We start from the raw sequence: 26,421 nt of genomic DNA on the forward strand, positions 1-26,421 counted from the left end.
GTTTGTCTCTAAGGTTTTCACAGTTTTTGAAGCTATTGTAAACAGTATTTTAAAAAATCAATGTCTAGTTGTTTGTTGCTAGTGCATAGAAATACAGTTAATTTTTATATGTTGATCTGGTATCCCAGGTGTCAGCAGACTTTTTTTGTAAAGGGCCAGATAGTAAATATTGTAGGCTTTGCAGGCCGTATGTCTCTTTCACAATTACTCAGCTCTGCCTTTGCCCTATGAAAGCAACATAGACAACCCATAAAATGCATGTCTCTGTTTCAGAAACTTTTTTTTTTTTTTTTTTTTTTACAAAAATAGACAGTGGGCTGAGTTTGGCTATATGACATAGTTTGCTGACCCCTGTTGTATCCTGCAACCTTGCTAAACTCACTTATTAGTTCTAGTAGCTTTTTTAAAACTAGTAATTTATTGAGGTGAAATTAATAAAACATAAAATTAACCATTTAATTCAGTGGCATTTAGTATATTCTCAGTGTTGTGAAACCACCATCTCTGTCTAGTTCCAAAATATTTTAATAACCCCAATGTAAAACCCTTACTCATAAAATAATTTCTTCCCATTATTCCCTTACCCCAGAGCCTGCCAACCAACAGCCTTCTTTCTATACCAATAGATTTGTCTATCCTAGATATTTCATGTGAATGAAATTATACAATATATCACCCTTTGTGTCTGGCTTTTTTCACTTAAAGTAATGTTTTGGAGGTTCACCCACATGGTAGCATGAATTTGTACTTCATTTCTTTTTATGGCCGAATACTATTCCATTGTTTATACATACTACAATTTATTTAACCATTCACCCATTGATGGTCATGTGTGCTATTTCCCTCTTTTGGCTCTGGTGGATAGTGCTGCTATTATGAACATGTGTAAATGTATTTGCTTGAGTACCTGTTTTCCATTCTTTTGAGTTTATACCTAGGAGTGGAATTACAGGGTCATGTGGTAATTCTGTGTTTAACTTTTTTTTAAAGATGTTCTGTATAGCAATTTTTTTTTTTTAAAGATTTATTGATTGATTGATTGATTGCTATGTTGGGTCTTCGTTTCTGTGCTAGGGCTTTCTCTAGTTGCGGCAAGCGGGGGCCACTCTTCATCGCGGTGCACGGGCCTCTCACCGTCGCGGCCTCTCTTGTTGCGGAGCACAGGCTCCAGACGCGCAGGCTCAGTAGTTGTGGCTCACGGGCCTAGTTGCTCCGCGGCATGTGGGATCTTCCCAGACCAGGGCACGAACCCGTGTCCCCTGCATTATCAGGCAGATTCTCGACCACTGCGCCACCAGGGAAGCCCTGTGTTTAACTTTTTGAAGTCTAGTAGCTTTTTTGTAGATTCCCTAGATAGATGATCATGTTGTCTCTGAGTAAAGATAGTTTTACTTGTTCCCGCTAATCTCATTGCACCTTGTTTCTTTCTTGCCTAATTGTATTGGCTAAAGCCTCCAGTACAGTGGTAAATGGAAGTTGTAAGAGTATATACATCCCTGTTATTTATTTTTTTTTTAACTGAAATTAGGAGGAAAATGTTCGGTGTTTTCCCATTAAGTATGATACTAGCAGAAGGTGTTTTATAAATACCCTTTATAAAGTTGAGGAAGTTTCCTTCTATTCCTAGTTTGCTAAGAGTTTGTTTTAAATTAGGAGTGTATGTTGGGTTTTGTCAAATGCTTTGTCTGTATCTATTTGGATAATCATGTGGATTTTTCATTTTCAGTTTTTCACTGTTGTGAATTGCATTGGTTGATTTTGAAATGTGAATCCAATCTTGTATTCCTGGTGTAACCCTTTGATCATGATGTGTCATCCTTGTAATTGACTGTTAAATACTATTTGGTAAAGTTTTGTGTAGAATTTTTCCATTTATGTTCACAGGGGATATTAGTCTGTAGTTTTCTTTTCTTGTAATTTTTGTCCAATTTTGGTATCAGCATAATGGATTAGAATGGATTGAGAAGTATTCCCTCCTGTGCAGCTTTGTTTTTGGAAGAGTTTCTGTAGAATTGGTATTATTTCTTCCTTAAGTGTTTGGTAGAAGTCACCAGTGAAACCATGTGGGCCTAGAGTTTTCTTTATGGAAAGGTTTTTAACTACAAAGTCAATTTAATAGCTATAGGGCTAACTAGGTTATCTATTTCTTTCCTTTTTTTTTTTTTTTAATAAATTTATTTATTTATTTTTGGCTGTGTTGGGTCTTCGTTGCTGTGTGTGGGCTTTCTCTAGCTGCAGCGAGCGGGGGCTGAGTGGGGACTACTCTTTGTTGTGGTGCATGGGCTTCTCATTGCGGTGGCTTCTCTTGTTCCGGAGCACAGGCTCTAGGCGCACGGGCTCAGTAGTTGTGGTGCACGGGCTTAGTTGCTCTGGGGCATGTGGGATCTTCCTGGACCAGGGCTCGAACCCGTGTCCCCTGCATTGGCAGGCGGGTTCTTAACCACTGTGCCACCAGGGAAGTCCCTCTTTCCTTTTTTTTAAACATCTTTTTTGAGCTATAATTCAGATACCAAAAAACATACCCAGTTAAAATGTTCAATTCAAAGGTTTTTTGTATACTCAGAGTTGTGCAATCATCAATACAAGTTTCTTTTAGAACATTTTCGTTACCTTACAAAGAAGGTTGGTACCCATTAAGCAGTCACTCTTTTAATATCCCCTCCTCCTCCCCCAGTCCCTGGGAATCTCAAATCTACTTTCTGTCCATAATCCATTTATATTAAATATCCAGATTTGTTTATTCTGGACATTTAATTTAAATGGGTTTATAAAATATGTGATCTTTTGTGACTGGCTTCTTTTACTTAGCATAGTATTTGCAAAGTTCATCCAAAAAATGTATGTATCAGTATTTCATTTCCTTTCATTGCTAAATAATATTTCATTGTATGAATATACCATGTTATTTATCCATTTATCAGTTGATGGACATTTAGATTGTTTCCACTTTTTGGGCATTATGAATAATGGTGCTGTGAATATTTGTGTAGAAGTTTTTTGTGTGGATATGTTTTCTATTCCCTTGGCTATGTAAAATTTACAATTTTGATTTTTAGCTCAGATTGTTCTCCCTCTCATTAGTAACAGTTAATGAAATTTAGTTCACATTTATATGCATCAGTTACAGTGACAGCTTTGGGAAACTCTCCATGTGGGGTAAACAGGCTGGTTCCCTTTCTTTGCCAGACTTCTCATTGACCAAGAAAAATTCTGCACAGAAGACTTAGATCAAATCTATAACTTTCCACTTCTCCTTTGATCTTATTGCCTTGGCACTGCTCTTCTCATGCTTTGAGATATGGGTTGGAAATGGAAGACCCTTTCTGAAGGAATGTTGAGTGCCTCTAGATGACCCCTGCCAAGGTCTGGTAGTTGGGAATGTACAGGATAATGAAAATGCAGGCCAGTAACAGAACAGTGTGACTTTTATTAATTAGGATATGTGAGGTTGGAAATTTGTATGCAGTTCTGGTGTTCACATCACTCTTCATCTGACTCACCTTGACCCTTTATGCATGTTTTTTGGGAGAGCATTAAAAACAAAATTCCCCTCTTCTTTTAGATTTCCTTAGATGTCTTATATTTTTCTCTTATATTTCCTTGAAATCTAACATGTTTTGAGCACTTGCTGTATGGTAGGAACTGAGCTAAAGCAGCTTAAATATGTCGTATCTCATTTAATTCTCATTCCTTTAAGATGTTGGTATTAGTTCCATTTTTCAGATGTGGAAGTAGGCTTAAAGTGGCTGTAGAATTTTCCCAGGATCACAGACTTAGTGAAGGACAAAAGTAAGGCTTGAACCCACATTTGTCTCATTATGAAGTTGTAACTACTAAGGTCTTAAATTATTAACAGTATTTGTGCCACACATTCTTTTGTATTTAAAATGAGCAGTCTTGTGTATGCTATAAGTTTTTTTTTAATCTGTCACGTTGGCAGTCTGTTTGTGCATGGTTGCTATCTCAGGGTGAGTACAACATATAAAAGATTGAAAGAGAAATCTATTAATATTAAATGAGTAAGTCCTTGTCTGTGCTGAACTTCAACTCTTCCTTTAGCACCCAGCACAGTGAAAACACCTTTTCATAGGCTTTCCTGAAAAACAGCTGCACTATGTATTCAAAGTACTTTGTACCAGCCTCATATACAGTGAACGGCAATTATACTTTGCTTGTCCACTCTTAGGTATTTTATATATATGTATCTATCTATATATCTATATATAATTTACATACCATAAAATTTACTCACTTTACATGTACATGTTAATGATTTTTATTAAATTTACTGAGTTGCAAAATCATCATTATAATGCAATTTTAGAACATTTTCATCTTCCCATAAAGTCCCCTCCTACCTATTTTCACTTAGGCCCTGATGCCATCCCCAGCCATAGGAAGCCATTGATCTGCTTTCTGACTCTATAGCTTTGCCTTCTCTGGACATCTCATGTAAGTGAAATCAAGCAATATGTGGTCTTTTTTGTATGACTTCCTTTACTTAGCATGTTCTTGAGGTTCATCCATATTATAGCATGCATCATTCTTTTTTTTGTTATTGCTGTGTAGTATTTTATTGTATGGCTCTGCTACATTTTGTGTATGTGTTCATTCATTAATGTTGTGTTTATGTTGATGGACATTTGAGTTCTTTCCCCCTCTTGGCTATTATGAATAATGGTGCTATGAATATCTGCATGCAAGTCATCATGTGCCCATGTTTTTTTCCTTTCGAATAGACACAGAGCAATGGAATTGATGAGCCACGTGTCTCATCTTTGATTCCTTGAGGGCAGGAACATCACGCTGAAGTTTTAGTATTGGTTTAGTGGTCTTTTAATTGGCTCCTCTAGCACGCCTGCCACATAGTTGGTAGGGAAACTGGTCAAGAGGTATTTATGATATAGTTTCATGCTCTGTGAGTCTTTGTTTGGTTTTTATGCACACTATCCCCTATTAGCGCCACTTGGAAAGAGTTTTATTTTTATCTCCATTCCTTGCAATGCTAGCAAACAACCCTAATGGTTTTGGATGACCTAGATTCTTATTTCCAGCATAATCCCGTGTATACTCAAAGACAGTACTTTCCAAGACAATGCCACATTAATAGAAAAGCTATGGCTTATTTACATTGTGTACACATATTATTCTATTGACTATTTATGGTGAGGGTATAGAAGGTGAACAGTATAAACTGTCTTTTATTCAAGTGGGTTGGATAGAGTTAGGAAAGTTTTTTGGGTTTCTGATGTTGTCTGTATCAGCGGTCCCCAATCTTTTTGGCACCAGGGACCGGTTTTGTGGAAGACAATTTTTCCACGGACCTGTGTGGGGGGAAGATTCAGGAGGTAGTGCGAGTGATGGGGAGCAATGGGGAGCAGCAGAAGGAGCTTCGCTTGCTCGCTCGCTGTCGCTCACCTCGCCCGCTGTCGCTCACCTCCTGCTGTCTGGTTCCTAACGCCGACTATCAGTCCACGGCCTGGGGATTGGGGACCCCTGGTCTGTATGAACTGTTTTGTTCTGAGATTAGCATGTCTGTAACCGAATAAAGTAAAAAATGTTTCCCTAGCAAAGTATTGTTTCATTTTAACTGGGAAACAGAAGCTTGATAAAAAAGGAGGAGACTGCGATAGTTCCTAATGCTCTTAAGAGCCACTTACTGCCAGTTAATGGAGATTAGCTGAAGGTCTAAAAAAATATTCAACTAGTGTAAATGCCTCTGTATTTTCAACACCCAAAATCAGGCTCCTACTTGCCAAACTAAGAATAAATTTTGCATCAATTTTCATTTATAAACAACTGTCTTCCTCATTTTGAGTGTAGCCTATGTGCCTTATATAGCTTGAAGAAATAAGTTTGTTGATTTTCCTTTAGGTGTTAGTGAGACAGCTTCCTTGTATATTTGACAAACCAAAGGGTATTGTCATCTCTGGGCAGCTGTTTTTACCATCAACTCAACATCCCCAAGGGATAGGACACATGGTTTTTTAAATAAATAAATAAATAAATAAATAAATAAATAAATAAATAAATATTTATGGCTGCGTTGGGTCTTCGTTGCTGTATGCGGGCTTTCTCTAGTTGCGGTGAGCGGGCGCTCTTCTTTGTTGCGGTGCACGGGCTTCTCACTGTGGTGGCTTCTCTTTGTTGCGGAGCACGGGATCTAGGCGCACAGGCTTCAGTAGTTGTGGCACACGGGCTCTAGAGCGCAGGCTCAGTAGTTGTGGCGCACAGGCTTAGTTGCCCCGCGGCATGTGGGATCTTCCCAGACCAGGGCTCAAACCTGTGTCCCGTGCATTGGCAGGCGGATTCTTAACCACTGTGCCGCCAGGGAAGCCCAGGACACGTTTTTTTTTTTTTTTTTTTTTCAGGACACATGTTTTTAAGAGAAGGAATTATCATTGTTAAATGTCTAAGTCAAAATTGATATGGTAGTAAAAATGATTAGATTAAATGAGATCATGTCAAAAGGCTGATATAGAATGGTCAGTATGGGTTCATTTAATCTAGTTAGGAGCTTCGTATTAATAATTTCTCAGTAGTGCTTAAGAGCATGGACTTTTGAGCCAGATGCCCAGTGTTTACAAAAAAAAAAAAAGTCGTACTTAACCACTTCCAAGCTTTGTGACCTAGGCAAGTTAGTTGTTTAAGCCACAGTCTCCTCATAAAAATACAATGAGGTTAATAGTACTACTTTATAGTAGCACTTTATAGGGTTGTTAAGTTTAAATGAGATAATATATTGAAACATGATGCCTGGCACAAAGTAAGTGCTCAGTAAATGTGAAACACTAGCTTAGTTTAACAACAGAAAACACCAGTTCCCTGGGAGCTTGTAGACTAGAGGCATGTTCTCTGACATGTGATAAATGTGGCCTCATTACAAAGATTTTTCATTCAAACTTCAATAAAATGGGAGTTAGTTAGCAGGTATGAATCAGTTTAAACTCTGAGCTTTTCCCTTTATAAAACAGAGTTAATATCTTCCTCAGAATTTGTTTTTATTTCATTCATTTATTGGGTAGGCGAGGATTAACTGGCATAACGTATGTGAAAGTGTTCTACAAATGTAAGGCTAATACTTGAAGTGAATGGTAAAGCAATAACGTGTACTGGCGCCATATCATCTGGCATTTCTGCATTGTACCTTAAGACACTGGGAAAGGAGGTTTGTTGTATACACTTTCGCAAGTGACTGACTGAGGGTAGCAATAGTATTTTTCTTGTTCATATTCTAGCTTCAGTATTTATTATATAGTGGGTACATAGCAAATACTTGGTGCACGTATGATGGGTAAGGCAAACTTGGTTTTAAAATCATAATACCCTTTCCTTAGGGATGGAGGTCACTTGTGGAGAGAAGAGTGTTGATAGGAAAGTTTGTTAGATCATCCAGTTCATGGATATCACCTGAACACAATATGCTTTTGGAAATACTATATAGATTGTATAGAATAGCTGGCTTACCATCTTACCCCTTCTGCTTTTATTGTCTATAATGTGCAACACTGCTATATTTACTAAATGTTTATGTCCTTTTCTGGAGAAAGAGCTGATTTTATATTAAGATAAGAATTTTGACTAGATAATACATTTATTTACATAAAATATCAATTTTCATGATAAAGAAAGGCTGTTACAGTTGGAGAAGGCTTAGGAGTGAGTTCTTCCTTCCCTTAATAGCCTTTGCAGTAGTTGGTACATGACCATTTGAGGCATAGATGGGACAGTCTTTGGGTCTTCGAAGCCAGGGTTAAGCTCATTTTGAATTTCTCCCATATTAGCGTGTAACTGTTGCCACATTGACATTTAAATGTCCACTTTACTTTAGCATCTTAAGCTTCCTGAAGTGGTAACTCCACCTTCAGTAGAAGAGGGAGGAAAAAAGCAGGAAAATTGGAACTGCATGAGTTCTACAAAAGCATGTTGGAGTCATATAATGAAAAAGCAGATTTTTTTTTATTATTATGTTTCTCCATATTTGGCATTGCTGTAAATGGCTAACTAACATTTACTGCCAATTCAGTACAAATGTGTGGTTTGGTAATACCAGAACAGCAACTTTAAATGAAAAATAAAAGTTAAACATTTCCACACAAGATTTTACAGTCTGACATTTCACTGCGTAGGTAAAAAGACACTTTTTTTTTTTAAACTACAGATTATTATTCAGCATGGATAAAAAACTACAACTTTTATTTTTAAACAGGAGTCACTGGTTTTAATTTTTACACATTTTAAAATTACTGTGATAAAAAATAATGAAAAAGCTTCTTAATAATGCCATACACAGTATAATATAGATTTGTCCCCATTATATAGCATTTGTTTAATATACAAAATAGAATATTGACACACTTGAATCTATGTGTAGTTAAGCAAGTTATTCGAGGAGGGTATTTTCATACAGCCTTTCATCAGAAAATAAAATCCTTCTTTCAGGCATCTTCTAGAGAGAAGGTAATCCTTTCCCAAAAACCTGGTAACTAATCCTTGGTGGACCAGGCTGACTGAAAACGATAAACTTCCATTCCAAGTGGTTAACATGTCCTCCTTACACTCTTACTTTCTCTTCCAATTCTCAAACCAGGCACAGAAAAACACTTTCATCTACAGCTACAGTCTTTTGGGTGATCCACCAAGATCAAAATCTCACTGAGGGCTGCCACAGTTCTTGACTTCTATCAGATCAAAGTATAATAATATTGTTTATCTCATGGTGATGTAGTTTTAGGATATTTAACAGAGAACTAAAATGATAAGACTTAACGATAATAGGTTGTGTAGATAGATAAGTGAAATTGGAATTGCTCCTTCTCCCATCCCCCAGTTCTGAAGTGAGGCTGGCTTTCCTTTATATGCATATCCAGAGCTCATCCTATGCTAAATATTAAGCTCTTCATAAACACTAATCATGCTAGTTTTCCTTTTGGGGTGTCTTTTTTTTTTTTCAGGAGAAGGAAGGTGCTCTTTTAGGGTCCCCTCCCATAGTTTTAGACAGTTGGGTATACATATCCCAAAGCACTTGTATAGTATCCCATAGCAAGGCCTAAAAATACAGAGAGGGTCACTTTTTTCTACCAGTAATTAAAAATACTTTTCAGGATTTGTTGTGAGTCACCTAGGCACGTCACCTCTCGCTGAAATTACTACAAACGTCAACAGTTTGGGATGGCAAGATACAACATACATAGAAGATGAAGCTGCTTTCAAATAGCACCATAGCTTTCTTCACTTAAATCCATAATTATACTCACACATAATTCAGGTAAATTTCTTCTTTCCCACATATCCTAAATTGTCACAGCTTCTTTTTCCATTTAATGTACAGCCTCCTATAGTTTTATGAGTGTCAGTCCATTTCCTTTTAACCACAAAGTGCACATATCTTTTATTCACTGAGCTCTATTTCTGGGGAGCCAAGGTTGTTGGGGCTAAAGTCCAGATTCCCGTGTGATGTGCTTTCTGCAGCGTTCTATAAATGAATAATAATTTATCTTTCAGAAGCTCTTTCTGAAACGTAACACTGTCGCTGATGATAATATTCAAGCGGTATTTCTTAGGCACCAAAAATTTCACATCCAGCTGGGTTACAAACCATTTTAAAATACTTTGAGGTCAATTTAAACAATTACAAAGGAATAGCCCCTTTTAGAGAGCATTCAAAAAGCAAATGATTACATTTTTTATTAAATAATTTCTCTAAAATACCGAAAAATAAGAACATTCAAAAAGCATTCAAAGAAAACATAAACATGTCCTCATTTGGAAAGGAACTCTTGTAGGAAAGAAAGGAATTAGTGTATTATTGGCAACCTATGAGATTCTGCACTATTTACATATTGCTGGTACCTCTATGCGTATTATTGCCAAACTTCTAAAGCCTCTGTTTTTATTAAACTGTTGGAGAGGCTGTACGTGATGGTGCCTGTAGGTGTGTAAGCACCGCCTTTCTGCCCCCTGTTTAAACACTTTAGCGCAAGGGGAGGTTCAGTAAACTAAACCTGCGCGGACAGACTCACTGTTGGAATGAGAAGGGTGGCCATTCTGGGAGGCAGAGGGTTACTTCCTCTCTGACCTCAATGGGACGGAGCCTCGAGAACCTTCATAGCACACAGGGCCAGTCTCCATTTCCCTCTTCCTCTAGAGCAGACCTGTTTGGTTTCTGAGCCCACTGCTGCCTGTATGAATGCTCGCACACATTATAAATCATAGAGGTTATCCGTCAACATTTCTTTGACCCCTACAAAAAATATATAACATGTCATGATAAAACAATCTCATCTAAAAATCATTCTTATTTTACACTATACAAGCTATTTTACAATCATTTTAATAAGTTGCATGTAAAGCTGCAGTAGCCCTTCCCTTCCCAGATTAGTGAATACCAATATGATATATATCTGAAACTATAACTAAATATAAAAATATATTAGAAGTTTCATATTTTTAATATTAGATTTTCAGTTTTCTATTACACAAATAATTTGGCCACCTTGAATAGAAATCAAATTTCTTGTGGCTTAGTAAATACAAGTTTTGAGTTTACAGAAAGTTGGTAAGGTGCACACAGAAAGGGCTACTACAGCTTCTATCTTGTTTAAAATGATAATTCTCAACAGTGAGGAGGAGAAATTCACATGACTTTTGTTGAACTCCATGGCACACATAAGGATGTGAGGGATGTATAGTTTTACGAACACGGAAGTCTGACGTATAGTCCTAAATCAGAAAAATCAGTAGCTGAGCTTTCCTGTACCCCCAGGAAAGAAAGACCAATTGGTGACAAATGGGAATGTGAAAATGGGTGTCTAGCCACTTTTGCCATATTACAGAGTTTGGGGGGGTGGTGTAAAGTTTAGAGGGAGGAATTACTTGGGCAGATTTAAAATCTTCTCAGCTGTGTTTCAGCTGGTTATCTGGAATCATAACTTTTAAGAAGTTATACAAACTACAACAAAAGGTCCTGAAAGACAGTTTACCAACTTTCTTGCCATCTAACCATTGCAGAGATAGGGCGTTAGGTACAAACAGGGCCTCTTGGTAGTTTTATTATTTTTATTTTTTATTTTTTAATTTTTTTTTAATTAGTCTTTTGTAATCCATGGTTTTACCCAGCAGGTCACTGGACTAGGTGCTCTACACCAGTTAGGACGGTTAATTTGCACAATCTATAGAATTCTCCACTGAAGCAGATATGTACAAAATATGAGCTTTTTTGACAAGAAAACTGGAGATTTGAGTCAATTTTTGTGGTCTTCTGATAGCTAAGTGCCATCAGGTTAGAAGCACCAACCCATTTTCACACAGAAGATTAATGTTTAGAGTTTATTTAGGAAAGCTATGAACTAGCTGCCCATCTTAAACAGCTATACAATAACTTGAATACAAAAATTATGTAAGAAAAAATGAGCAAGCGTAGTTCACTGAATATAAAGGAAATTGTTAAAACCAGACAGTAATAGCTATAAAAGGCACAACTTCCCTTTTCTGATATACACTTGTAAACTTTTTTCAGGTTTCCATGCATAAATCAAAAAATGCTATCCTAACTATACAGGGGAAAATACACCAACAAAAAGTCTAGAAAATCTTGTCCAGCCAACTGTGAAAAGTATGAGCAGAAAGTTCATCACGCAGACTTCGGGCACTGGTGGTTTAGGTGCCATCCTTCTCTGAAAGTGGAGCTTACCCCTGTGTTATTGTTTCTAATTTCTGGGATCCACCAACTATCACTTTCTACTTTTCCCATCACTGAAAAGTGATGGCTCAACTGCTTCTGTTGCCAAGTCTTGGCCCTCTATAAACCACATGTAGTGCGTATTTAAAACAAAACAAAAACCAAAACCAGACAAAAACAAAAAAGAAAAACAAAACTGCTACAGGACAGATTGACAGTGTGTACAATAAAAGCTATAAATTCAACTTTCTTTAAGGCAACCCTTCTTATTAAGGCAGTCACTTTTGATGAAACAGAAGTTTTTTGATATTTCCACTTGAATATTTTGGTATCTGATTGGTGATGATTTCAGCTAACATCTCTGGGAATTCAATACTCATGGTCTTATCCAAAAATGTTTGGAAGCAATAGTTAAGGAGATTTTCAACCACCTGCAAGAGAATATATAGTAATGATCAGTCTCAAAAAATTAGCAGTAGGGTTATCTCATGCTTGTTGTTGGCCTCTATTTTTTTTTTTTTTTTAAATTTCTGACTTAGAATATACCAATCTCTGCTGGAATTCCCCAGGTGAAAAAGAAGTTTACCCAAATAAAATGAGCACTCAGGTACCAAAGATCTTTGAATTTCTTAAATTGTATATAGAATTATATGGAATTAAGTATTTTGTGAAGAATTGCAGTACCATAGTATATGAAGGACACATTCGAACTTACTGGATAAATTCATACAAAAATAAGGAATTCTACCTTTTAAAAAAATAGTGCTGTTAAATTCTGTACTAGCATCATGATGTTAGATGCACATAACTAGATGAAACAGTATTTCATAACTGGCCTTAGGAGAAATGTGTGCCAAACTGAACTTTATAGGTTGAAATCAAACCATCACGAAAATCCATAAATGGGAAAAAAAAAAAAAACCCCAACAACTACTGGTATATAATTATATACACTAATCGGGACATACTGTATGTCTCAGAAAATTCTTTTGATATTTGGATTTTCGTTTGACACTTACATCATGCATGGAGTCCAAGAGTTTTGTCAGCTGGTAAAACCGCTGCCAGTTCTGACTGGAGTTTCCTTCTCTCTTGACGATGGCTTTTCCTAGCTCTTTGATGTAGGTCATTCTAATTTCATCAAATAGCTCTTGACTCTTCAAACCTTCCTTAGGAACTAAAAGGTTAAGATGTAATCAATTAAAGAATTTTCTTGTGATAACTTTTCATTTATGCAAGTAGGGCATTTATTAGTAGTAGCACATTTCATGATTTACATAGTCTATCTGTTCTTAATGCACTCCATTAAAACATAAGCATTTTCGAAGGATTATGAAACTACAGCCATGAGAGAATATGGGATAATAGAACATTGGAGGACTTAACTTTGGGTTTATCACTTTGTTTCTCATTTATGAATGGAGCTGGTAAGCACCTTCCTCCTTAGTTCACAAAGCTAATTTGAAGACCAAATGAATAATACATTGACCGTCATTCTGCCCTTGAGTTTAATTCTAGTACAGACATAGACGGTTTCAACAAAACAGTGTTTATTCTTTCAATTACATCTTGGAATATCTGTGATATCACCAGTCAATTAGGACCTTAAAATCAGCATGCAATACATTTTATTAATCAGTGTGTTAACATACTGAGTTGGTACAATTCCAGTCTAAAAAGAAACTTGTTTTTTTATTATGTGGCTTATATATATGCCTTACTGGGGAGCAAATATCTGCCTTTCCTTATGTACAGAAATACAGAAAATACCTCATGGATCATAAAGTTGGTATAAAATCAGTTTTTTACATTACTCTTCAAAAAATGATACCAGTAAGAGGGACTGTGAACAGAGTGTTAACCATGGTTTCACTTAGTCTTGCAGAGATTATGACTTTTGTGGATGCTACATTTCTTAAAGTGTGCTCCTAGGAACTCTGGTTCTGTGTTAATGATGATTAGGGAAAAAAGGATTTGATGGTCAGAATTTAGCAAAACTAAGTGTTTAATACAAAGTTAGGCAGATTTCTGGATTTCAGGACTTCTCAGAGCTATAATTATGCACTCTCCAGGGAGGGGAACACATTGTTTCCCGAACTTAAACTTCATTGCTGCTGACATCTTAGAAAATGCTGGAATAGAGGAAAAGCAGTGGGTTCAGGAGAAGGAAGTCTTTTTCATTCTTACTTGCCCTGTGGACTTGAGTATAACCTCCCTGAGCCCGTTTCCTACTCTTTCTCAGTGAATTAAAAAAATTTTTTTTATTTAAAAAAATTTAGATATAGTTAATATGTAACATTATAATAATTTCAGGTGTGTAACACAATGATTTAATATTTGTATATATTGCAAAATGATCACCACAGTAAGTCTAGTTAAGATCCATCACCATAAATTGTTACAAAACTTTTCTTGTGATCGACTTTTGAAGATTTTACCCTTAGCAATTTTCAAATATACAGTATCATTATTAACTGTAGGCACCCTGCTGTACATCTCCATGAATTATTTATTTTATAGCTAGAAGTCTGTACTCTCTAAACTCTTCACCCATTTCTCCCATCCCCCAACACCAGCCCCCCAACACACACACAACTCTGGTATCCACCAGTTTGTACTCTGTGTCCATGAGCTTTTGTTTTTAGATTCCACATACAAGTAAGATTATATGGTATTTGTCTTCTCTGACTTATTTCACTTAGCATAATGCCCTCAAGGTCCATCCACGTTCTTGCAAATGATGAGATTTCATTCCTTCTTATGGCTGAGTAATATGCCAGCAAATATATATACCACATTTTCTTTATGCAGTCATCCATCAGCGGACACTTAGGCTGTTTCCATATCTTGGTTATCATAAATTATTCTGCAGTGAACGTGGGGGTGCACTTCTCTTTTCCGTATCTTTTTTTGTTTCCTATGGTTAAATACCCCAAAGTGGAATTGCTGGATCATACAGTAGTTCTATTTTTAATTTGCTGAAAAACCTCCATACTGTTTTCTATAGTGGCTGCACCAATTTACATTCCCTGAAGAGTGCACAAAGGTCCCCTTTTTCTCCACACCCTTGCCAACACTTGTTTTCTTTGGGCTTTTTGATAATAGTCATTCTAATAGATGTAAGGTGTGGTTTTGATTTGCATGCATTTCCCTGATGACTAATGATGTTAAGCACCTTCTTATGTACTTGTTGACTGTTTGTATGTCTTTGTGAGATGTCTGTTCAGGTCCTTTGCCCATTTTAAAAACCAGGGTATTTGTTTTTTTGCTATTGAGTTGTATGAGTTCTTTATACGTTGTGGATATTAACCCCTAATCAGATATATGATTTGCAAATATTTCCTCTCATTTGGTAGGTTGCCTCTTCATTCTGTTGATGGTTCCCTTTGCTGTGTAGAAGCTCTTTAGTTTGATATAGTCTCATTTGTTTATTTTGCTTTTGTTGCCTTGGCTTTTGGTGTCCAATCTGAAAAATCAACCCCAAGACGGACATCAAGGAGCTTACGGCCTATGTTTTCTTCTAGGACTTCTGTGATTTCAGGACTTATGTTCAAGTCTGATGTATTTTGAGTTAATTTTTGTGTATGGTGTTAAGACAGTGGTCCAGTTTCATTCTTTTGCATGTAGCTGTCCAGTTTTCCCAACATCTTTACTAAAGAGACTGTTGTTTCCCCATTGTATACTGTTGGCTCCTTTGTCAATATATGCACGGCTTTATTTCTTGGCTCTCAATTATGTTCCATTGATCTATGTGAATGGTTTTATGCCAGTACCATACTGTACAGCTTTATAATATAGTTTGAAACCAGGGCGTGTGTTCAGCTTTGTTCTTCTTTCTCAAGATTGCTTTGGCTATTCTGGGTCTTTATGCTTCCATACAAATTTTAGGATTGTTTGTTCTGTTTCTGTGACAAATGCCATAGGAATTTTGATAGGGATTGCATTGAATCTGTTGATTTCTTTGAACAGTATGGACATTTTAACAATATTAATTCTTCCAATACATAAGCACACAATGTCCATTTATTTTTTTTATTTCCTTCAGTTTCTTTCACTGAAACGTCTTAGTTTTCAGCGTACAAGTCTTTTACCTCTGTGGTTAAATTTATTCCTATGTTTTTTGTTCTTTTTGATGCAACTGTAAATGGAATTGTTTTCTTAATTTTTTGTAAATTGAATTTGTATCCTGCAACTTCACTGAATTTATTAGTTCAAACAGTTTTTTTTTGATGGCATCTTTAAGGTTTTCTATATATAAAATCAGATCATCTGCAAATAGTGAGGGTTTTACCTATTAAAAAATTTTTTTTTTCAAATAGTTTTATTGATTACAATTAAACAGGGAGTAATAATTAGACCACCCAGGATGTGCAGACCCCAGTTAGAGTTTTACTTCCTCCTTTTTTGATTTTGGATGCCTTTTATTTCTTTTTCTTGCCTAACTAACTGCTCTGGCTAGAACTTCCAGTACTAGGTTGACTAGAAGTGGCTAGAGTGGGCATCCTTGGCTCTCCTTATTTCAGAGGAAAAGCTTTCAGCTTTTCACCACTGAGTATGACATTAGCTGTGGGCTTGTCATATATGGCCTTTATTATGTTCGGATACCCTATTTCTATACTGGGTTTGTTGAGAGTTTTTATTATAAATGGATGTTGAATTTTTCTTTTTAAATAACATCTCTATTGGAGTATAATTGCTTTACAATGGTGTGTTAGTTTCTGCTGTGTAACAAAGTGAATCAGCTCTACATATATCCCCATATCTCTTCCCTCTTGCGTCTCCCTCCCATGGATGTTGAATTTTGTCAAATGCTTCTTCTACATTTATTGAGATGATCGTATGTTTTTATCCTTCATTTTTTTAATGTGGTATATCACTCTCATAGGATTTTGGTTAGGATTAGACCAAAGAATACATATGAAAACGTCTTGATTCCATAAAGCAAAGTCGACACTTCTGAGATGTCAGTATTAGTGTGAAAATGAAGGCCACTTAATCAGGAGTGATACTCTTATCACTGCCATGTTTAAAGTGGGTTACAAATAATCTAGTTATTGCTAATTTTTAAAATAATGACTGCTTATTTATAAATTTTTTTCCCTGCTGGTTGTCCTCATTCTAAAAATAATTAGGGGAGAAATCCTATTCAGTATTTATATTTAAAAGAATTTCATCCATTCCAAATTACCCCCAATAATCCTTGGGATTTTTGCTTTATGTAGTTCAGGGCCATATATTCAGAATTATTTTCCTGGTGAGTAGAATGCTTTATCTAATGAGTATCTTTAAATATAGAACTGTTTTGGGGGGCCTTAGAGTCTATTTTGATAATAATGTAGCTGCTTCAGCTTTCCTTTGGGTAAAGCCGTGGTCAGCAATGACCCACTACCTGCAGCCTGTTTTTGTAAATAAAGTTTTACTGAAACACAGCCATGCCTGTTCTCCTTAAGTATTGTTGATGACTGTGGTCACGTCACAAGGGGCAGAGTTTGAGTACTACTGACAGAGACTGTATGCAAAGCTGAAAACATTTACCATCTGGCCTTTCACAGAAAGTTTGCCACCACTGGGTTACACTATGCATAGTATATCAGCCACTCAACATCTTTATTTAGGTATATCTCTTGTAAATAGCACAAAGTTGGATTGTTTTCTTTTCTTTTTTTTTTTTTTTCAAATTATTAGCACCCCTAATTATTATTTATTTATTTATTTACTTATTTGGCTGTGTTGGGTCTTCACCTCTGTGCGAGGGCTTTCTCTAGCTGCGGCAAGCGGGGGCCACTCTTCATCGCGGTGCGCGGGCCTCTCTTGTTGCAGAGCACAGGCTCCAGACGCGCAGGCTCAGTAGTTGTGGCTCACGGGCCTAGCTGCTCCGCGGCATGTGGGATCTTCCCAGACCAGGGCTCGAACCCGTGTCCCCTGCATTAGCAGGCAGATTCTCAACCACTGCGCCACCAGGGAAGCCCTGGATTGTTTTCTTAATCCAGTCTTGCACTTTCTATATCTTTTTATCTTGGAGCCTTGGAGCATTTAGTCCATCTATATTTAATGAAATTGCTGATATATTTGAATTATTTGTACCATCTATTTGTTACTTCCTCTTATCATGCCTTTGTTTATGCTTCCCCACCCACCGCCTCTCATTTCTTTTATTCTTTTGGATTGGTTTTTCTTACCATGTTCTCCCCCCAACCCCTCATGGTTTGGTATGTACTTTGTATACTCTGTACACTCTTTCTATTTCTTGTTGTCATCCTTGAAATTTAAAACACTCATTTTTAACTTATCAAACTTGCCTTTTTTTAAAAAAATAAATGTATTTATTTATCTTTGGCTGCGGTGGCTCTTTGTTGCTGCGCGCGGGCTTTCTCTAGTTGTGGCGAGTGGGGGCTACTCTGTTGCGGAGCAGGGGCTCTAGGTGCGTGGGCTTCAGTAGTTGTGGCACGTGGGCTCATTAGTTGTGGCTCGCAGGCTCAGTAGTTGTGGCACACAGGCTTAGCTGCTCCGCAGCATGTGGGATCTTCCCGGACCAGGGCTTGAACCCATGTTCTGCGTTGGCAGGTGGATTCTTAACCACTGCGCCACCAGGGAAGCCCACCTTCTTGCATGTGTGTAACTATTGTGTACTTTAGTTGTATTTTTTAACTCCCCAAAGACACTATTACTGTTATTTTATACAGTGTTAGTTTAAATGTATCTAAATATTTACCACTTTCTGTGTTCTTTTTTCCCTCTTCAAAGATGGGATTACTTTCCTTAGCCTAAGTATATCCTTTAATATTACTTTACTGAGGATCTGTGGTGGCAGATTTTCTTTTGACCTTCATTAAAAATAAATAGGACTATTGGTATATTTAGGTCTTTCAAATTTAAAGTGGTTGAGATATTTGGATTAATATCTACATGTTTGTGACTGCTTTCTACTCACTGTTCTTGTTATTTCCTTTTTTCTGCCTTTTCTAGTTTTTATTGTGTTTCGTATGATTCTATTTTTCTCTCCTCTGAGTATATCAATTATTACTTCTTTTTAAAGTTGTGTTTAGTGGCTGCCCTAGAGTTTGCAATGTACATTTACAACTAATCTACATCTCCTTTCAAATAGCACTGCACTATTTTATAGGTAGTGCAGGTATCCTTAAAACAGAGTATTCCCAATTCTTCACCCCCATCCTTTTAACATTGCTAACATTCATTTCACTTATCCATGTTATAATTATCCCATACACTGTTGCTATTATTACTTTAAACAGTTATTAGATCAATTAAGAAGAAAAATGAAATTTTATTTTCATCTATTCCTTCTCTAGAGCTCTTCCTTTCTTTAAGTAGATCCGTGTTTCTGAACTAAATCTCCTTTCCTCAGCAGAACTTCTTTTAACATTTTATGCAAGGCAGGTCTTCTACGACTAATTCTCCCAGATTTTTCTCTGTGAAAGTCTTCCTTTTGCCTTCACTTATGAAGGGTACTTTCACTGGACACCAAATCTTACATGGGTGATCTTTTTCTTTCTTTCAACACTGAATAAATAGTTCACTACCTTCTTGCTTGCATGGTTTCTAATGAGAATTCGAATGCAATTTTTATCCTTGTTCCTTTATAAGGAACAAGTAAGCTGTTTTTTCCTCTGGCCTCTTTCAAGGTTTCCTTATTGTCTTTGGTTTTCTGTAATTTGAGTAAAATATGCCTAGGTGTAGATTTTTTGCTGTTTATTTATCTTTCTGGGTATTTTCCGAGCTTCCTGGATCTGTGCTTTGGCGTGTGTCATTAATTTTGGAAATTTATCAGCCTTTATTGCTTCAAATATTTCTTCTGTTCCTTCCTTTTTTTTTTTTACTTCTGATAGTCCCATTACTTGTACGTTACACCTTTTGTAATTGTCCTCACAGTTCTTGAATGTTTTGTTGCATTTTTTTCATTCCTTTTTCTCTTTGCATTTGAGTTTGGGAAGTTTCTACTGAGGTATCTTCAAGCTCAGTGATTCTTTCCTTGGCTGTGTCAAATCTGCTGACGAGCCCGGCATTCTTCATTTTCATTACAGTATTTTTAATTAATTTCTAGCATTTCGTTTTGATTCTTTCTTAGAGTTTCTACCTCTCTGCCTACAAAACCCATATATTCTTGTATGTTTACTTTTTCCATTAGAGCCCTTAATATATTAATTGTTGTTATTTTAAATTCCCTATCTGATAATTATAACATCTGTGTTATGTCTGAGTCTGGTTTTGATGCTTGTCTCTCCAGATTGTAGTTTTAAATTTTTTGCTGAGAGCTGGATGTGACATATCAGAACTGAGGTAATTAATTAGGCTTTTAACCTGGTTAGGAGCAGGTTGTGTTTAAGGCTTGCTGAAGCTATGGGTGTTAAGAGGTTTCAGTTTCCTCTAATTTCCTTGTTCTTATTTTTTTCCCCCTGTTGTCTTTGAGTTTCCCTAAGAACACCTTCTTAAATAGCTGTGTTCTGTAGGTCTCCCAGTTGTAATTCTGGATTATACTGGAACTCTGTTAATATGATTGTAAGGTGTTGGGGATGTGGAGTGTTTTATACTTTTATGGTTAAATCTCAGGTTTTTTTTTCTTTTTTTTTAAAATTAATTATAGTAGGCCTGAGTCCCTAGGCTCTGACCTTTAGACGTGCTTCTGAACCTTTTTTTCCCCTCCTCCTCCCTTACATGAGATACGAAGATAAAGGGGGCTGGAATTATCTATTTGCCCGTTTTGCCACGTCAGAAACATGAGGGACTCTTTCTCTGATCTTCACCTTGAAAACCTGGTGGGGCTTCTGGAGGTAAACCCCAGAAAACTGTGGAGGACAACCCCCCTAAGACTGGGTCCCCAGAGTTTTTAACATGCCAGCTTTTCCTCACTTCATCTCCAGAAATTCATCAAAAATACTGTAAGTGTTCCTATGTTACTGGCTCCAGTAGCTTCTGTTTCCAGAAAGCTGATCTTGGCTGAGCTTCTCTGTATTTGCCTGTTTCTCCAGATTTTCAGGTAGTGGTTTGCCCTGTGACCTTACTTCACTGATGGATCTAAAAAGAAGTCATTGACTGTCAGTTTGCTCAGCTTTTACTTATTTGTGAGGATGGGAATGATAACTGCCAAGCTGTTTAATTGTGAGAGCTGAAACTGGAAAGCCACCCTCATTTTTCAATTTTTTTCTCCTTAGCTTTCTGAAAAAACTTACTCCACTTTCTTCAATTGCTGCTGTTCTGGAAAGTTTTCAGCCATTATATCTTTTCTCCTTTCGTTGTGGATCTCTGATGATTATAATAAGACCAGAGCTTTTTTCAGCTGGTGTGCTATGAATGGGTTACGAATGTGTTGATAATGTCTGTTACGCTGGTTGCCACTGGTTGCAAGTAGCCTTATTCATTTACCTCATTGTGCTATGTATGAATGCTGTTTTTTATGTTCATTATGACACGAAAAGAGTTGTGAAGCACTGTTTTAGACCTCCTCCCTCAATCATGCCTCTTATTGTTGTTCATTTACATACATACATAACACACATATATAAATAATGAATACATGTACATGTATACACACATATATATGCATCTTAAAAATTGTATTCTGGCTAATTTCTTCAGATATGTATTTCAGTTTAAAGTCTCTTCAAATGCATCTAATCTGCCTTTAGAGCCATTATTTTTTTTTTTTACAATTGCACTTGTCTTTAAACTTACTAAGTATACTAATTTACCAGGCTTTGCAAATATCCTCTAAGAGAAAGCTAGCTTCAGAGTGCAGCTTACCTCTTTCAGTACCTGCCTGCACAAAGTTTTAGTCTAGCATTTTTTAGTGGGAGGTAAGGATACCTATGTCAGAGTAGAAGTCTAATTATATCTTAAGGTATGTATTTTCATTCTTCTGATTTTATTTTTTTTTTAAAGAACCAGTGATATATACTGGTTCAATTTACTTTTTCTTATCATCTACAATGGAAAAAAATAAAACATATAGCTCAGTGAGTCTGGAATGTATAAAACTTAAAGCATCATTTTTTACCAGTAAGGTTAGTCAGTATCTTAGCACTGACCTGTACCTGGATATTACCAATCAGAATGATTCATGATCAGAAATTTAACTGTTTCCTCAAATAACATCAAGCTCACTTCTTTAACAAGAGTACTGCTATAGGTAACCTTTAAAAATTAGTATTTTTAATGGGTTGTGGAAATTTTTCTTACTTTGATTGAAATAGTAATATTCCTTAAATCTAGTGACATTAAACAACCTTTTGTAAAATGAAGATAGTATGAAAGCATTAATATTGATGTGTGCTTTGGAAAAGCTTAAACAGATATAGTCATGTGCAGTTATTTAGCAACTTTGAAACCACAGTTGTTACTAATGGAATGAAGGCTTTTTTTAAAAATTGGAAAGCTACTTGTTTGTATATGAAAGAGGTACTCAGCTATCAATCAACTCTGTATTTTATAAATACTAACCTAATCATTTTTACTGGAGTGACCTGAAGTTTATAATGCTAACTGGTTCACAGACCTTCTTTTATTAGTTGTTGACAATGCCACATTTTTACTAAGATAGATAGACGAGATACTTCGTATTTTTCAAAAGTTTTCTAGTATGCCTTTCCTAGCTGAAAGTAGTCTCACTGAAGTTCATATACCAATAACTTCATCTAAACTTTCAAGATTGTTCTATAAACTCTAGATAGAATACATCTGTCCAGCAGTCCAGCTCCAGTGCTGCATTAACCAACCTTCTAATAGTAATCAAGCACACCTTTTGTAGGTTATATCTTTTTCTCCCATAATTTTTTTTTAAATTAATTTTTACTGGAGTATAGTTGATTCACAATGTTGTGTTAGTTTCTGCTGTACAGTAAAGTGAGTCAGTTATATTGTATATATACATATACCCACTCTTTTTAGATTCTTTTCCCCTATAGGCCATTACAGAGTATTGAGTAGAGTTCCCTGTGCTATATGGTAGGTTCTTATTAGTTATCTATTTTATGTATAGTAGTGTGTATATGTCAATTCCAATCTCCCAATTTATCCCTCCCCCCGCTTCCCCCTTGGCAACCATAAGTTTTTCTACATCTATGACTCTTTCTGTTTTGTAAATAAGTTCATTTGTATCATTTTTTATTAATTAATTAATTAATTTATTTATTTATTTTTGGCTGTGTTGGGTCTTCACTTCTGTGTGAGGGCTTTCTCTAGTTGTGGTGAGCGGGGGCCACTCTTCAGTCGCGGTGCACGGACCTCTCACTGTCACAGCCTCTCTTGTTGTGGCGCACAAGCTCCAGATGTGCAGGCTCAGTAGTTGTGGCTCACGGGCCTAGCTGCTCCGCGGCATGTGGGATCTTCCCAGACCAGGGCTTGAACCAGGGTCCCCTGCATCGGCAGGCAGAGTCTCAACCACTGTGCCACCAGGGAAGCCCCATTTGTATCATTTTTTTAAGATTTCACGTATAAGCAATATCATATGATATTTGTCTTTCTCTGTCTGACTTACTTCACTCAGTATGACAATCTCTAGGTCCATCCATGTTGCTGCAAATGACATTATTTTGTTCTTTTTTTATGGCTAATACTCTATTGTATATTACCACATCTTCTTTATCCATTCCTCTGTTGATGGACATTTAGGTGGCTTCCATGTCTTGGCTGTTGTAAATAGTGCTGCAGTGAACACTGGGGTGCGTGTATCTTTTCGAATTATGGTTTTCTACAGATATATGTCTTGGAGCGGGATTGCTGGATCATATGGTAGCTCTATTTTTAGTTTTTCAAGAAACTTTTTATACTGTCCTCCATAGTGGGTGTATCAATTTACATTCCCACCAACAGTGCAAGAGGGTTCCCTTTTCTTCACACCCTCTCCAGCATTTACTGTTTGTAGATTTTTGTGGTGCTAGCCATTCTGACTGGTGTGAGGTGATGATATCTCATTGTAGTTTTGATTTGCATTTCTCTAATAATTAGTGATGTTGAGCAGCTTTTCATGTGACTCTTGGCCATTTCTTTGTCAGTATTTCTTCTTTGGAGATATGTCTATTTAGATCTTCCGCCCATTTTTGACTGGGTTGTTTTTTTGATATTGAGCTGCATTAACTGTTTGTATGTTTTAGAGATTAATCCCTTGTTGGTCACTTTGTTTGCAAATATTTTCTCCCATTCTGTGGGCTGTCTTTTCGTTTTGTTTATGGCTTCCTTTGCTGTGCAAAAGCTTTTAAGTTTTATTAGGTCTCACTTGTAATTTCGTATACACAGTAGTACTCATTGTGTAACTAAAATTTTTCACCAAATAACAGTGTAGTAGAGAAACAAAAATCATTCTTGTTGGCATTCCTTCTCTGTGTCTTCTATACTGGCATTGTCAAAGGTTGCAGGACGGAAGAAGGCTGTAGATATTCCAGATCAGTAGAGACCTCCTCCTCCCTGCCATGTGATTCATATACCTCTCCATTTCTCCATGATACCTATCTATCTATCTTATTAATCTTGGTATCACTGACTGTACCTTTCTAAAATTTTACATTTATGAAAATCTAAGGTACCTGACTAGCAGGAAATAGTAGACTTGGTATAATCATTAGTGCTTTGTATACAAATAAACCTTTGTTTCTAGACTTCTATATTTTACGCTTTTGAATATTTAGGTGACTGTTTATTAGAAGAGAGTAGGTGTTCTACCAACCTGAAGAGAGAAGCAGTAAGGTTTTCATACAGAGATACTCTTCATAAGATACCTGAAGTCTGTTTAACTCAGAGGAAACATATAGCATATGTTTACATTGGTCATACATGCAGGGTAAAGCCATTCTCTGCCTGTGAAAGACAAATATCAGTGTTTGAGTTAGGAAGAAATAATTCTTGTTCCCCAAAAAAGTACTTTTTTGTTCTATTTTGCAAAGCCATGAACTCATCTAACTATTGCAATTAATGCTAATTCTCTCTGGATTAGAATTTTGGAAAACTTTCCTTAATATAGTGGAGAAATTATTATTCTACATTTGTTTTATTTAAGTATTTTAGAATTTATTTCTACAGAATTTATTACCAGGTTTTATGGTAGTATTTGAATATGTCCAGTTAGACAACACAGTTTTTAAAATCCTACCCATTTGAAAAATCAAATGGTATTTTTTTTTCACAGCATTCCATTCTAAAGACAACTATATGTGATACTGTTTACAGTTATGTAGAGGGTCAGAATTAGAACTTGACTGTAGGCTTTCTGATACCCAAAATCCGCCTGACTGACATTATGCGACTGAATATTCTTCCAACTAAAGGTACCCCAAATGAATTCTCAATTAGGATTCTCAACAGTTAGTATCACATCTATGATTTTCAAATAGACTCTCAAACACTAAGAGCCTGAAACTGAGCCTCATTCATGCTTTTTTAAAAATGCCTCAAGATCTGTTTTTTTAAAAAATTTTCTGACAGAAAGTGATCTTGGACTTCTTAACAGAAAAAAAAAAAAAAGATGATTATTATCACAACAGCAGAAGGATACAAGAATGGGAAATAAGAATGCCCACTTAAAAGCTGTTGTTTCTGTAAGCCATTTATCCTCCAATAAAGTTGAACACTGAGAAAAAATTTCTGTTAACTCCTACTTTATGTAAGAAATACCAGGTTATGCTATAACTGTTAAAGTCTAAACTTGAGTGCCCCCCAAATAAAAACTCTGAATTAGATTAATTTTATAAAAGAGGATATGTTGGTGTTTCATATAAATTCAGAGTTTTAATCCCAATTAAATGACTTTAAATTGCCTTTTAGAAAGTGACTATGAAGAGTAAATATAGTCAACAACATGTTGTTTTGGTTTAAAGATTTTTTTTTTGATGTGGACCATTTTTAAACTCTTTATTGAATTTGTTACAACATTGATTCTGTTTTATGTTTTGGATTTTTGGCTGCGAGGCACGTGGGATCTTAGCTCCCCAACCAGGGATCGAACCCACACCCCCTGCATTGGAAGGCGAAGTCTTAACCACTGGACCGCCAGGGAAGTCCCTGTCAACATGTTTTTAACTTTTTAAGTAAGCATGGTCAGATTCTGAAATGAGCAAGTACTAAGAAATTTCAAATGTCTTTGAATATATACATATAAGCTACATATTTTGATCAGTTAAATTTGATCAAACAACTTAAAATCTTGTCAAATTGTGATGCAGTGGTTTGAGCAGTCTTTTTTGGCAATAGATAGTCAAGGTGACTTCTTTCTTTGAAGTAGATACCTAAGAGTATGTGTGGAGATCTGGTCTGGTGAACCACATGGCAGTGCCTGCTAACTGAGAGCAGAGATATGGCCCCTTCTTGGAATACAAAGAGTCTGATTATAGTACATATTTCACATGCCTCTTGTCATGTTTCTTCTCACTATGAAGACTGGTCTTCTCCTTCAGGTCTCACTCAGCTCAAATGAATGACACCTCCTCCAAGAAGCTATTAGCCACCCTATCTGAAAAAGACCTCTCTCTAGTAAAAACTCCATCACAGTCTGAGATTATTTTATTTGATGGTTATCTGTGTCTCCCCAACTAGAGTGTAAGCAATAAAGGTCAGGAACTTTGTCTTGTCCTCTGCTAATACTGTACCAGGCACATATTAGGAGTGTGGTCAGTATTTGATGTTCCCCTGTAATCCATTTTCCATCATGTTTTCCTCTGTTTGAAACCCCCCCCTCCCCTGTGCACTGGTTTCTTCATGCTCTGAGAATAAAATCTAAACTCTATTTCATGGCCTAC

The 26,421-nt window shown here is 36.4% G+C and overlaps 1 protein-coding gene across 7 annotated transcripts in view; it reads right to left on the reverse strand.

The window, feature by feature from the left end:
- Positions 1 to 8,192: 8,192 nt before the first annotated feature.
- NR3C1 (nuclear receptor subfamily 3 group C member 1) overlaps positions 8,193 to 26,421 on the reverse strand; it is a 127,431-nt gene continuing 109,202 nt past the window's right edge. For 4 of the 7 annotated variants that reach the window (XM_068536095.1, XM_068536094.1, XM_068536093.1 and 1 more), the window contains exons 7-9: positions 24,357 to 24,487; positions 12,700 to 12,857; positions 8,194 to 12,111 (exon numbers count right to left, since the gene is read on the reverse strand). In XM_068536095.1, the coding sequence (XP_068392196.1) occupies positions 11,959 to 12,111; positions 12,700 to 12,857; positions 24,357 to 24,487 (442 nt within the window). In that variant the 3' untranslated portion in view covers positions 8,194 to 11,958. Of the gene's footprint in view, positions 12,112 to 12,633; positions 12,858 to 24,356; positions 24,488 to 26,421 lie in introns of those variants that run through there. The other 3 variants (XM_068536096.1, XM_068536098.1, XM_068536099.1) reach the window with 2 other exon arrangements.

This window comes from Eschrichtius robustus, chromosome 2 (genome assembly GCF_028021215.1).
Source record: "Eschrichtius robustus isolate mEscRob2 chromosome 2, mEscRob2.pri, whole genome shotgun sequence".
NCBI classification, from domain to species: Eukaryota; Metazoa; Chordata; class Mammalia; order Artiodactyla; family Eschrichtiidae; genus Eschrichtius; species Eschrichtius robustus.